Raw genomic sequence first — 14,629 nt, 5'->3', positions numbered from 1 at the left:
ACAAGCCCAGAGATTAAAATAGGGTGCATTTTGCATCCCAAAACAGAGTTTATAGTTAAGGGACGCAATAAAACAATGACCTCTGCATCCACAGGATGATTATTCTAGTTTATTTTGCTAGCTTTAGTTATAACTAGAAAAAGTGCCCGTCGGGGCACAGGTCTCCACCAGGGCAGGTCAGGTTGTGGCGCTCTAATAGGCCAATGTGAAAAGGGTGCCATTTCTTCATACGCCTTTGATGGCAATTAGATGATTTGAGGCATTTTGTTCCAAAAATGTGTTTTGCAAAAATTAACCTGTTGGTGGCGCTATAACAGGCCAATGTGAAAAGGGTGGGATATATTCCTCAGCCTAGTAAGAAAATGTGTGAAAGATTTCACGTAAATTGCACGCTGCGTTCATGATTTGAGGCTTTTGTTCAAAACGGGGCAATCTTGCAAACTGTGAAAGCCAATTATAGCCAATTAGGATGGAATATGAAATATCGGACAGATCCGACTTGAGCACATGACCATAGAGATACTGTGTAACGATTTGTGAGATTTTTGGACAGAATCTGGAGAAATATTATCAAACAAATTGTTTTACAAAAGTCGGCCTCCTGGTGGCGCTATAAAAGGCAGATGCGGAAAATGCAGGTCAAAGGTTTGTCCTTGGCCTCTAGGGAGTGTGCATGCAACGTTTCACGCAGATCGGTGCAGTTTTAGGTAAAAAATGTGAAAAGCTGCCTCATGGTAGCGCTATAACAGGCCGTTCTGGAAAATGTGGGGCAGAGGTTCATCGTTGGCATCCAGGGAGTGTGTGTGCAAAGTTTGGCATCGACCGGGTTAACGGTGCCGGAGATTAGCTGGTAAAAGACGGACGGAAGGACACACACACACACGGACGGAGTGCAAAACATACTCTCTCCCCATGCCTTCGGCCTGGTGGAGACAATAATCATGGCTTCTTCTGTTTTCTACATGAATATAACCACATTAAATGGGAGTTAAATGCTGCAATTTGTAAAAGTGGCAAAATATGAGTCCTAACGTTGAAGTGGGACTCAACGTTAGGACCTGGGACTCATCTAAAAGACCATCCCTGCATGGCTGCATCCCGGGACTCATTACATTGAAAACCTATTTACATCACTGCAAGCCATAGGCTTTCTTGGGTTTAAAATCCTCTTAGCAGATCTTGTATCGAATTGTACTTTCCTGTGCAAAAAAAATATTCAAACAAACATATCACAATCTCAACAAAGCAAAATATGCAGTGTTCATTTACCCATTTGTAACACTGAATGGACCCTTGCAGGTCAATTTGCTCACTCTCAGTGTTAAATTAACAGAGGATTTTACTGTCAACAAGTAGTGGGTTTTAAACATTTTAAACATCTAGTCTACCACGGTTGTGGTGGTCTTCTATATTTGGGCGGTCACACAATTGGTTTTCAAAGCAGTGGGCGACTGGCGTAGGTTTGTTACTATACCTTGCATTTAGAAGTTCCCAATACAGTAGGCAGAGATCTACAGTATGACATGTCATGCAACTACCCTGTTGTTGATACCCTGGATGGGGAAGGACCCTTGAGGATTTCACACATTCACAAATTTAATTTCAGAGTGAAATGTTTGTCACCTGCACAACTGTGTCTGACTGTCCGTGTATTCCCTACTACAGTACACAGGCCAACATGCAATATATCTGTTCACAGCACTGGTAGCACTGGGCTTTTTACATGGGAAGTGACTGACGTGCATAGTAATTCATTTTCAATGAGAGGCGATCGGACATCAGGACAGTGGGTATTCTGACAGGCGGAGCACACTCCTGTGAAACTGTAGTGTTCGTGCTCGTTCCATGCACCTGCCCTTTTGCCCACCCACGACAAGAGCTGGATGGTGGTCAACTTTTTCCCACATGACACGCAGGACAGTGATTTTATTTTTTTATCCCACGATTTTGTAACCCATTTTTCACCCCTGTGTCAATTATCTAATGTGATCCTGGGCTCTACACACCCTCCGCCAACCTGGGGAGAGCAACGGACTTGAACTCATGCTTCCTTCATGCCCGAGTGTCTAAGTTGCTCCTTTACACCTGACAGGGGGGAGTTTCCCTGGTTGGACGTAGCGCGTGGAAGGAACACGTTATTCCAACCAGTTCCTTTCCCCTCCATCAGGCACCCCGGCTGGCCAGGGGGAGGCAGTTTAGAGACCAGGATTACTGCATGTTTTTTGTGAGGGTACCTACCCTAGGGGACACGGGGAGAACATGCAAACTCCACACAGAAAGGCCCTTTCGCCAACCCCTGCCTCGGGTATGGGCACCGATGACGCGGAGGAGGAAACACGCCGCCAGCACACACAGCACCCCGAGCGGGAATCGAACCCAGGACCTTCTAGCTGTGAGGCGACAGCACTACCAACTGTGCCACCGTGCCCCTAGGACAGTGATTTGACACAGATGAAGCAGGCTGCTTCATCTTCATCTGATTGCCTGCTGTTTACTTGTGGAGTGATTGTGTCTGTGCACACAACCGCTGATCCAAGTGAGAACGCAGGCGTAGTGATGCTCTATGAGTAAGCTCTGTAAAGTCCTTACAGGTGAAACTGAAAAATCCTAAATTTAACTCAGAAGAGTGTACAAATGGAAGTACCATATGTTCCATTAGTGCACGCTTCAGAATACATTTACATTTTAGTGTGTAAGCATTGGCTGCTACAAACATCTACCAAGAAAGACAGAACTAAAGGTGATTATAACATCAAGACAATAGACATGTTGGTCTATTTGTGTGTAGACAATGCACATGAACATTAATTAATAAACACTGATGATAGTGCTGTCAAACAAGTATATGAAACCATCTATGGAAATACAGTTTAAAATTAATACATAGTGTCTGGGGGCTGGTCCTTGGCCTGAAGAGCCCTGCTCTAGTTGCATTTCCTTGTACATACAACTATAGTATAGTACTATAACTATAGACGAATACATTTTATTCTGGCCCCTCCACGAAAAGGCCTAGTTGTCCTGACCCCTTATCCATCATTTATACATTATGGATAATTAGTGGACTTAAACTGTTATTCATCTATAGTACTCTTATCAATCATTTAGCTGGGGACGCCATGGCATGTTGAGAACCACTGGCCCCAAGCCAAGGCATTTTCAAGTCTTAAATCCTTTTATAATTGATCCGATCAGGAGCCAGTGCAGTCTTTTATAATTGATCCGATCAGGAGCCAGTGCAGTCTTTTATAATTGATCCGATCAGGAGCCAGTGCAGTCTGTGTATGTAGTCACCATATTTCCCGTGCGTTGCGTCACAGTTCTACAGTGCTGTTTTGACGAGCCTTGAAACCGATCATCCACGTGCTCGTTGTGTCTTTCAAACGTAAACATTTTCTCCATGTCAGCAAACATGTCATCAAAGGTTCCGGCCTCAAACCCTCCTGGGAACCTCTTCTTCTTCTTATGTTTACTGTGTGCCTCCTGATGAGACTTAGAATGGTCATCAAAATGTCTTCTGTGACGGGCATGCCTGTTCAAACTGGAAATGTCAAAGTCTTTGAGCGTGTCAAAGTTGAATGGTTGGTGGACGTTGTGCCTATATCCACTTTGGGTCTCCCCATTGAAGTGTGTCCCGTATCCAGAATGGTCATAATCTCTTATTTTGTCCTCATCTGATAAGGTTTCATATGCTGCACACACACACACACACACACACACACACACACACACACACACACACACACACACACACACACACACACACACACACACACACACACACACACACACACACACACACACACACACACACACACACACACACACACACACACACACACACACACACACACACACACACACACACACACACAAAATAATAATAATATTATTAATAGCTAACTGCACATGCAATCATCAGTGTCTTTTTGTATGTAAAGAAACCCACAAGCTCTACATGTTACAGTAATTTAGGCATATAAATGGCATGAACTGCATTCAACGTAGACTGCAAAGAAAACAATGAATAAGTGCTACAAACTATCAGTAAACATAAAACCTATCTTACCTTCAGCAATTACCCTGAACTTCAGTTCAGCATCGGGGCTCTTGTTCTTGTCTGGGTGATACTTCATTGCAAGCTTGTGGAAAGCCTTCTTTATCTGACGCTGAGTAGCATCTTTAGGAACTCCCAGTATGTCGTAGTAGTCCTTCTTGGCGAGGATCAGTTCTGTTATCGTTAAGATGGCCAATGCAACCGTTATGGCAGGCTGTGCATTTGCCATAGTTCTGATTGATGACCTCCTGCATTTTAAAGAAAGTGACAAAATAGAAAAGGTTACAGGAAGGTTATGGGAAACCGTGCCAACAACTGTATTGATTGATTGATTGAAATATTTATTAACAGTTTGCAGAATTACAGTACATTTCAAGCACAACTCAATACAAAGACTGTTAACTGTGAGTGGACGACCCAATAAAGCATTACACTTGTTTACAAGAGGGTCCACCTTGTTAACATTTAGAGACGTACAAATAGACACTTCTATATAGTCAAAAAGAACAGAACAGGAATTCATCATAAAAGGAGGTAAAAAAGGGAAAAGAAACATATACAGTGAGGGGGAAAAGGGGTGGGTGGTGGGGGGGATTCAGATTTTTACGGGGGCCAGTTTCGAATTGCAGCCGTCCGTAGGTGCCCTTTGAGAGCGGTTTTGAAGGAGTCAAGGGATTTGCATGTCTTAATGACTGTTGGTAGGGCGTTCCACATTTGGTGGCATAGGAGCGAAAATAATGTAGTCCCTTGTTTGTGCCGAATCTGGGTTGCACATGGTTTGTTGCACTCCCTTTGGTGTTGTGGGTGTGGACTTCGTTAACATTAAGGAAGTATTTAGACAGGTACATGGGTATCTTGGTGGTGTATCGAATCTTGTGGACCAGACCCATTGCAAGATGCTGTACTCTGTCATCAACCCTAAGCCATTCCAGCCTGTCAAAGTGGGCAGGGGTGAGGTGGGTTCGGGGGGTGAGGCCAAGTAGGAGCCTGACCAGTTTGTTTTGGGAAGTCAAAATCACCCACTCTAACCAAGAAGCCATCTGCCTTGCTGAGATTACTATTTGATCCAAAGAGAATGGATTCAGTTTTTCCCCAGGTGTAAAGATAGTTTGTTATCAGCGAGCCAGGTGCAGATTCTATGGAGTTCAGAGCTGAGGGCCTTTTCAACCTGTAGTTTGTTCCTGTCAGAGACCAACAGTGCTGATAGTCAGGGGATATTAATAAAATCTGGGAATACATTTCTTACCAAGAATTTTCTTCACCAATGTGTTTTTGATGAATTGAACATGGTGGACCCTGTTGTAAACAAGTGTAATGCTTAATTGGGTCGTCCACTCACAGTTAACAGCCTTTGTATTGAGTTTGTGCTCGAAATGTACTGTAATTCTGCAAACTGTTAATAAATACTTCAATCAATCAATCAAAATGTAAAGGTGTCTATTAACATATCCCACATTGGTTTATATTCAACCACCCTAGGGGAATTTTTGACAGCTGCTGAAAGTTGGGGTACCATACAACCATTATAAAAGGCAAAATGTTCTAAATTTCATTATGCCTTAAGTAGCATGTGATGTGTCAAACTAGGAGGTTTTCATCATTCTGAATCCATTCCAAGCATTAGTTTTGCATGAAAAACAGTCCTTGTGCTAAAAATGGCCATAGTCGTCATCACAAATGTGATGAAGTCAGCACATTTGGGCATATTTGGGCAAGTGGCTATGGCCACACCATAGAGTATATAAAGGATAGAGACCGAACTGGAGCGTTAACTCCCCCCCCCCCCCCCCGCTATTCATTTCAGTGGAAGTTGCTCAGTGGCGTTTTGAAGCACCCGGAAGACTTCCGGAAGTATAATTATAACTCAATGGCTCTAGCGAGCGGAAGTTTAGTCTAGCCTAGCCCCGGACCTCAATTTTGAGGTCCGGGCTTTTCACGTGACGTCATGAACGTCCGTCCACTTCCATTAAGTGCTGCAATTCCACATTTTGCCAGTAGGTAGTGGCATCTTCAACGTTGGATAGCCTTACTGGGGGCTTGGGCCAAACTAGGGGTCAAACTAGGGGGTTTTCATGATTCTGAATCCATTCCAAGCATTAGTTTTGCACGGAAAACACTCCTTGGGCTTAAAAAGGCCATAGCTGTCATCACAAATGTGATGAGGCACATTAGGGCACATTTGGGCTAGAGGCGTATCTACAATAAGGTGAGGGCAGGCGTCCGCCTGTCCAAATCCATTTCTGGCCTGGCCAAAATCCATACAATGAGAAAAAACTAAGACAAAAACAAGACCTGAGAACTATTAATGGACATCTGATTGGCCGTTGCGGTAGAGCGCGACCCTCAATCACCCATTGGAATGTAAATGCATGCCTTTCAGCCTTTGTATCCTACTCGTCTGGCAAGTATATCTCTTTGAAAACCTTTAGTGCTACGATTGTGCGCGGGGAGACGACAATTAACACATGATTCTGCCTGCCCAAAACGTAATTCCTGGATACGCCACTGATTTGGGCATGTGTCTATGGCCGTTTTTAGCCCAAGGAGTGTTTTTCGTGCAAAACTAATGCTTAGAATGGATTCAGAATGATGAAAGCGACCTATTTTGACACGTCACATGCTATTTAAAACATAATGAAATTTAGAACATTTTGCCATATATTGGCTGTTGATGGTACCCCAACAGGCCAACTTTCAGCAGCTGTCAAAAATTCCCCTAGGGTGGTTGAATATAAACCAATGTGGGATATGTTAGTAGACACCTTTACAAAAACATTGATGAAGAAAATTCTTGGTAAGAAATGTATTCCCAGATTATACTGATAATATTCTCTGACTATGAGTCATCTGCGAACAGGAACAAGTTGCAGTCACAAGCTGATGTCATGTCGTTTACATATATTAGGAACAGTAAAGGCCCTATATGCTTCCTTGTGGAACGCCACAGCCAAATTACAATATATGGCTCTGGATAGATACAGGATAGGTGCCACATGGGCACTAGGGAGTCGGGACATCTGGGTACCTCGATGTAAAATTGGCTATTTGTCCAAAATGTAAAAATATACTGTATATATATATATTTATTTGAAAAATGGTATACATGATGTGAACATGCACGTACGGATTTATCTTTCAACCATGTCTCAAATATATATTTTATATTTTACAAGTGGTCAATCTATTCTAAAACAACCCAATTAGCAGTTGCAGTTCCATTGGGGGGTTACAAAAAACATAAACAAAGCGTTCATTTTCACTCACCCTTTACTTTTCGGAGACGGAGAGTCCGAGACGTCAGGTTGGCTATTTCATTAAATGTTTGCCTATAACTACAGTAACATTAAAATGATATGTTGTTTAGATTTGAAATATTATGCAAGAGAATGGCCAAGAAGAGCAGCCTTGCCATCTTCTTCTCTTTACTCTTTTTTTCCTTCAGACTTCTTCCTCTCTCCTTTATTGGTGGATTGGTGGTACATACCGCCACCTGCCGTACCGGAGTAATGGGTGAGTGCCATTGACCATAGGTATCATAGATATATATAGGTATTACCCAGAGCCTTAGAAATGTGGCTCTGGTATTACCATAGTGAGACATATAATATACCTGTGTATACGTTGTTATGATCACAGTTATTATATCAAACAAGCAGATACAATAGTAAATATAATGACTTATGTTCCATCTTAAAAGATCAGTAAATATAAATAGATGCAAAAGACATCAATCAGTTCATCATCTTACCTGCTGTGTTTCAGTTTCAGTGGTTGAGCTGCTAACAAACGTCCTCCTGCTGCTTAACGACGACACTGTTTTCAAACGTCACCTTTTATTATTATTAAAGTGTCAAGAGTCCTTTTAGTTTCATTAATAAAGTGTCAACAACAGTCGGGGAACACACATACTGGTGTGCACATGCGCACCAACGCTGCTGCTGGAGCGTGCACGTAGCATAAACGGCCACTAGGGGGAGCCATGGTACAGCGTAATATGCAGCATATAGTAAGAGAAATCTATCAAAATCTAGAACTAAATCGTTACCAAGAAATTTCTTCACCAATGTGTTTCTAAAGGTGTCTAATAACATGTACTAAAAGTTTGAAATTCAACTCCCGTGGGAAATTGAGTTATTAGCATAATATGTGACCATACCCATAACATATAAGGCAAAAAAGTCCAAATTTCATCATTCTTTAAGTAGCATGTGACATATGAAACTAGGGGGTTTTCATGACTCTGAATCCATTCCAAGTATTAGTTTTGCACAAAAAACACTCCTTGGGAGGAAAACGGCCTCACAAACGTGATGAGGTCAGCCCATTTGGTCAAGTGGATATGGCCTAATTTAGCCCAAGGAGTGTTTTTTGTGCAAAACTAATGCTTGGAATGGATTCAGAGTCATGAAAACCCCCTAGTTTCATATGTCACATGCTACTTAAAGAATGATGAAATTTGGACTTTTTTGCCTTATTTAGGATGTTAAGGGTATGGTCACATATTATGCTAATAACTCAATTTCACACGGGAGTTGAATTTCAAACTTTTAGTACATGTTATTAGACACCTTTAGAAACACATTGGTGAAGAAATTTCTTGGTAACGATTTAGTTCCCAGATTGGTCAAATACCTGATAAAATGCCCTTACTAATAGGAATTGTATTATAGTGGTTTTCAACTAGGAGAGTTGTTAACCAAATTGGACACTTATTAGATATTTAACCCTTATCTTTAACTCAAGAGTTAATTATTGTTAAACATCTGCATTACTTCATTTACAATTGATTGATTGAAATATATATTAACAGTTTGCAGAATTACAGTACATTTCAAGCACAACTCAATACAAAGACTGTTAACTGTGAGTGGACGACCCAATTAAGCATTACACTTGTTTACAAGAGGGTCCACCTTGTTCAATTCATCAAAACATTTAGAGATGTACAAATAGACACTTCTATATAAAGTCAAAGAACAGAACAGGAATTCATCATAAGGGAGGTAAAAAGGGAAAAGAAACATACAGTAAGGGGAAAAAGGGGGTGGGCGGGGGGGGGGGGGGGGGGGGGCACCTTCACTTAATGTGGCCCGCAGGTTAATATCAACTGGTGGCCACATGTGGCCCCCACCTTCACTTAATGCGGCCTGCAGGTTAATATCAACTGGAGGCCACATGTGGCCCCCACCTTCACTTAATGCAGCCCGCAGGTTAATATCAACTGGGGGCCACATGTGGCCCCCACCTTCACTTAATGCGACCTGCAGGTTAATATCAACTGGTGGCCACATGTGGCCCCCACCTTCACTTAATGCGACCTGCAGGTTAATATCAACTGGAGGCCACATGTGGCCCCCACCTTCACTTAATGCAGCCCGCAGGTTAATATCAACTGGGGGCCACATGTGGCCCCCACCTTCACTTAATGCAGCACGCAGGTTAATATCGGAATACTGATATATTATTGATTTCAGCTGTTACAATTCCAAACATGCATGCATGATCCGCTTTTATTACTTCAGTCTATATTAGTAGCTTAATGACTAGTAGCCTACTAGTTTTTTTATGTCCAATGTATTTGCATTTAAGTTCATAAAGTTAACATAAGAACATATAAATGTATTTGAAATTAAATAAAAAATGTAATTTTCAGGATTCCAATTCAGAAATACCGGCAGCTAAAAATAATTCAGGATTCCAATAAAAAAATTGCAAAAATAGCAGATAACAAGTCGCAGTTTGAGCTTGTAGATCAGCTATTTTTTGACTATATGCATTGTGGCCCTCTGGAGTGAGTGTGACATATAGTGGCCCTCTCCATCATCAAAGTTGCCCACCACTGCCCTATCCAAAAAACAGTTATTAAAATTAAGATCTCACACAAGACACAATAGAATAATTGTAATAATATGCCACATGCAGTTGAATGCAAGTTGCAAATTGCATTATGCAATCAATACACCTGTGGCCCACTGCCCACCGGTGAAATGGTTTGCAGTTGATTGCAGTTGGTTGATTGAATTTATGGCAATAGCACAGTAAAGATGATAATAATCTAATATGTGTTTAGTTCTTTATAGATCTAACCTCTTAATTCTGATCTCAAAGTGCACCAGATTGAAGGATTTTCATCGCAAATTTGCGATGATACAACAAATGTATCCAGGGTTAGATGAGGTCAGTGTCGTGATCTTCATAATGGAGATGGCCATATGATCTATTATATGGTGGCGTGACGTGTCACAAGGCGTGATGTCATGAGGTGTGACCATATATTGAGATCTAAGGGTCTTCATGATGTCAAGTGATGTCACAAGGCATGATGGATTGGCAACCATATATGGTGGTGTGACGGACGCCAGATGCTGGGTTTCATAGTAAATGTGTGGATACTAAATGTGACCAGAAACACAAAGTGTTAACCTAAATGTATTATACTACAGTGGTTCTCATATTAGCAAATATTGGACAGGATAAATTCATATTCCTCAATGAAAATGGAGGACGATCATGTTATGCTATTTAATGTAACTTTTTTTCTGTTGATATTGATCTGCTGTGCTCACCTGTCTATTTAAATTTTCAGTATTTCTGAAAATGACTTATTAAATGAAGGTTCCATATAATAGAGCAGTCACTGCATTCCTATTTGGAAATAAACCTACTTTTACAGTAGTATAAGACTGACAATAAAATTACGTTTTATTCCTGGACGTTTTATTATTATTATTGATTGATTGATTGAAGAATTTATTAACAGTTTGCAGAATTACAGTACATTTCAAGCACAAACTCAATACAAAGGCTGTTAACTGTGAGTGGACGACCCAATTAAGCATTACACTTGTTTCCAATAGGGTCCACCATGTTCAAATCATCAAAACATTTAGAGACGTACAAATAGACACTTCTATAGACAGAACAGGAATTCATCATAAAGGAGGTAAAAAGGGAAAAGAAATATATACAGTGAGGGGAAAAAAGGGGGGGGCGGTGGGGGGGGATTCAGATTTTACGGGGGCCAGTTTCGAATTGCAGCCATCCGTAGGTGCCCTTTGAGAGCGGTTTTGAAGGAGTCAAGGGATTCGCATGTCTTAATGACAGTTGGTAGGGTATTCCACATTTTGGTGGCATAGGAGCGAAAAGAATTTAGTCCCTTGTTTGTGCCGAATCTGGGTTGTACATGGTTCGTTGCACTCCCTCTGGTGTTGTGGGTGTGGACTTCGTTAACATTAAGGAAGTATCTAGACAGGTACATGGGTATCTTGGTGGTGTATCGAATCTTGTGGACCAGACCCATTGCAAGATGCTGTACTCTGTCGTCGACCCTAAGCCATTCCAGCCTGTCGAAGTGGGCAGGGGTGAGGTGGGTTCGGGGGGCTAGATCAAGTAGGAGCCTGACCAGTTTGTTTTGGGCCTTTGAGGTGCTGTGGTACCAGGAGGTGCATGCATAGTCAAAGAAACCCTGTACAAGGGCTCCTGTTAAGGTCTTCAAGGTGTTTTTGTTGACCAGTGAGGAGATCCTGTAGAGGAATCTTGTTCTATGGTTGACTTTTTTGATTACGTTGGTGGCCATTTTATCACCGGAAAGATTAGCCTCCAGGATGGAACCTAGGTAGGTAATTTCATCTTTACGTGTGATAACATTGTCACCCACTCTAACCAAGAAGCCATTTGCCTTGCTGAGATTACTAATAGAGCCAAAGAGAATGGATTCAGTTTTTCCCAGGTGTAAAGATAGTTTGTTATCAGCGAGCCAGGTGCAGATTCTACCGAGTTCAGAGCTGAGGGCATTTTCAACCTGCAGTTTGTCCCTGTCCGAGACCAGTAGTGCTGAGTCATCTGCGAACAGGAACAAGTTGCAGTCACAAGCTGAAGTCATGTCGTTTACATATATTAGGAACAGTAGAGGCCCTAGTATGCTTCCTTGTGGAACGCCACAGCTCACTGGGAGGGGGGGGGACAGTGTTCCGTTCACTTCCACCATCTGTTCTCTCCCCTCCAGGTAGGATTGCATCCAGCTCACTGATGTGCTATCGAAACCAATTGCTTTTAGCTTGTTAACCAGTATGGAGTGGTTCACGGTGTCAAAAGCCTTTTGGAGGTCCAGCATGACCATGCCGCAGTATTTGCCAGCGTCCACCTCTTGTTTGATGTGGTCGCTCAAATAGAGAAGGCATGTGTCAGTGGAGTGGGATGTTCTGAAGCCAGATTGGAACTCGTACAATAATTTATTAGTGGCAAGATACTTTTCAACCTGTTCATAGACTATTTTTTCCATCACTTTCGAGATGGAACTAAGAATAGAAATAGGGCGGTAGTTGCCGGGGTCTAATTTACTCCCTTTCTTGTGCAAGGGGGTTACTTTGGCCAGTTTGAAATCTTGGGGGACCTGTCCCTGTTTGATGGAGAGGTTTACTATGTGGGTGATGATTGGAGCTATAGAGATGGCTGAGTCTCTGAGAAATTTGGAGGGAATGTTGTCATGGCCTGTGGCCTTGTGGGGTTGGAGGGCACTCAGTTTCTTAATTACCTCATCAGTTGTTACCATAACTAGTTTAAAATCGTCTTTACAAACACCTAGGTTTCTGTAGAAGGTTGTAATGTGCTCTACACCAAAGAGCCCAGAGTGGGAGGGCAGTTTGTTAACCAGAGTTGTTGCTATGTTTGTAAAGAAGATATTCAAGTAGTTGGCCACATCAAGGTTGTCAGTGATGAGAGTGTTGTCCGATTTGATGTTTATGTTTGAAAATCTGGTTTTTAGTTTCTGACCATAGCCTAGTTGATTGTTTAGTAGCTTCCAGAGCTCATGAGGATTGTTTTTGTTTTCCTGAGCTTTATCATTAATGAAGTTACTTTTAGCTGATTTGGTCATGGCAGTTACATTGTTTCTTAGCTTGATTCGTTGGGTATTTAGGTTGTTCAAACGAGCTTGGCGAACACTGTCGAAGCGCTTGGCTTGCTTTGACTTGCATTTTAGAAATTCAGAGCATTTTTTGTCTCTGGCTTTCATTGCAGCCAGTATGTCCGAATTCATCCATGGTTCCGAGCGGGTTTTGCCCCTGGTGGTTCTCAAAGGAGCCATGTTGTTCAGTACTGATGTAAATTTGGTTTTGAAGCCAAGCCAAGCTTCTTCGACAAGTGTGCTTTTAAGCTCATCGGACCAATCCAGACTCTCCAATACTTGGTTAAAAACCTCACTAGAGTAGGTTTTGAGGTCCCTTGATATGACTGTTTTGTGGCAGCCGGTCTTAAGTTTTTGTATTTTGCGGGTACAGAATATCATAAAATGATCACTAAGCCCACATACAATAACCCCTTTCTTGGAGATTCTGGATTTGTCCGAGGACAGAATGAGATCAATGACAGTTTGAGTAGAATTACACACTCTAGTGGGTTGGGTAATTAGCTGACTGACACTATGTAGATCACAGAACTTACTGAATGACTTAAACACAGGTGCTTCCTTACGTTGCATGTCTGTGTTGTAGTCGCCAATCAGGATTTTCTCTACACATTCCTCCTCAGCTAAGCACCCCTCAAGTATATCATAGAACCCATGTTGGTCAGGCGGTCTGTAGACGGTGCCCACTAATACCGATTTAGCCTTTTTGAAAATTAATTCAACCCACACAGTTTCAATTTCATCATGCTGTAAGTCAGTACGAGTAACATATTCAGTGTCTTTGTGAATATACATACACACGCCACCACCATGCCTGTTTCTGTCGTTTCTGATCAAAGAATAGTTCTCAATTTCAATCTCAGCGTCCCTGATGGATTCATCTACTATTGAAGTATGAACAAGATCTTGTGACTAAATAAATAACTATACATTAGAAGGTTATTATTTTCCATCTCCTGAAAAGTAACTATTTTGGACATACATGGTTTCTAGCTGACAGACAGACCATATTAATTTAGGACCAACTCATGTTGCGCTCACAAAAAGACTGTCCTTCTGGCTTATGGGATCTATACTACTCGCTAGCCAATCACAATGCTCCCGTCACTCCCACTGATGGGATGCACAATGGAGTTTAGAGTTTACAAAAATACAATCTACTGTATCAAAATGATACAATATAAATATTGTGGCTGTTTGGTGGAGACCTCGTATGTCCAAAACCATTCCCTTGTATCATTTTAACCCATTTAGACCTGGTGCTCAACCTTTTTCATGTAAAGGACCCCAGAATTATCTGTATTTGGCTGTGGACCCCCATCTGAAAATATGTTGTCCCAGGGACCCCCCAGAAGCACAGATTTGAGTTAAAAACGTTTGCTCTGAAAGAATATCAGTCATAGCAGATCTACAAGCTCGTAGCACAGCACTCTGTGCCACGCTATGAGCTTGTGCTATTTTTCAATTGCTAGAGTATAACATAATGCTTAAAACACCAAAAGGGGTTCGCATCCTGAATGGGTTAAAAATAGTGAAAATAGCAGATCTACAAGCTCAATGCCTTGCATCACGAGACGTTGCGTGCATGCAGATCTGCTATTTTCACTACTTCTGAAAAATGAATAATAACTGTACTGTACTGTACTCTACTGTACTGTAGGCTACAT

General features: G+C 41.8%; 1 protein-coding gene across 1 annotated transcript; it reads right to left on the bottom strand.

Moving 5' to 3' along the window:
• Positions 1-2,483: 2,483 nt before the first annotated feature.
• Positions 2,484-7,467, bottom strand: dnajb9a (DnaJ heat shock protein family (Hsp40) member B9a). Its single transcript, XM_079501952.1, has 3 exons — positions 7,322-7,467; positions 4,070-4,305; positions 2,484-3,692 (listed from the first exon to the last, which is right to left on the bottom strand). Exons 2-3 carry the CDS (start codon positions 4,284-4,286, stop codon positions 3,262-3,264), a joined length of 648 nt encoding a protein of 215 aa, XP_079358078.1. The 5' UTR covers positions 4,287-4,305; positions 7,322-7,467; the 3' UTR covers positions 2,484-3,261.
• Between the last annotated feature and the right edge of the window lie 7,162 nt (positions 7,468-14,629).

The sequence above is a fragment of the Electrona antarctica genome (genome assembly GCF_951216825.1).
Source record: "Electrona antarctica genome assembly, chromosome: 5".
NCBI classification, from domain to species: Eukaryota; Metazoa; Chordata; class Actinopteri; order Myctophiformes; family Myctophidae; genus Electrona; species Electrona antarctica.
This window is presented reverse-complemented; position numbering and strand designations above follow the sequence as displayed.

Excerpts from the sequence above, each read along its gene's own strand:
- dnajb9a (XM_079501952.1), bottom strand. The coding sequence starts at position 4,286 with ATGGCAAATGCACAGCCTGCCATAACGGTTGCATTGGCCATCTTAACG. Across the intron at positions 3,693-4,069 it reads GTTCAGGGTAATTGCTGAAG|CATATGAAACCTTATCAGAT; the intron begins GTAAGATAGGTT and ends GTGTGTGTGCAG.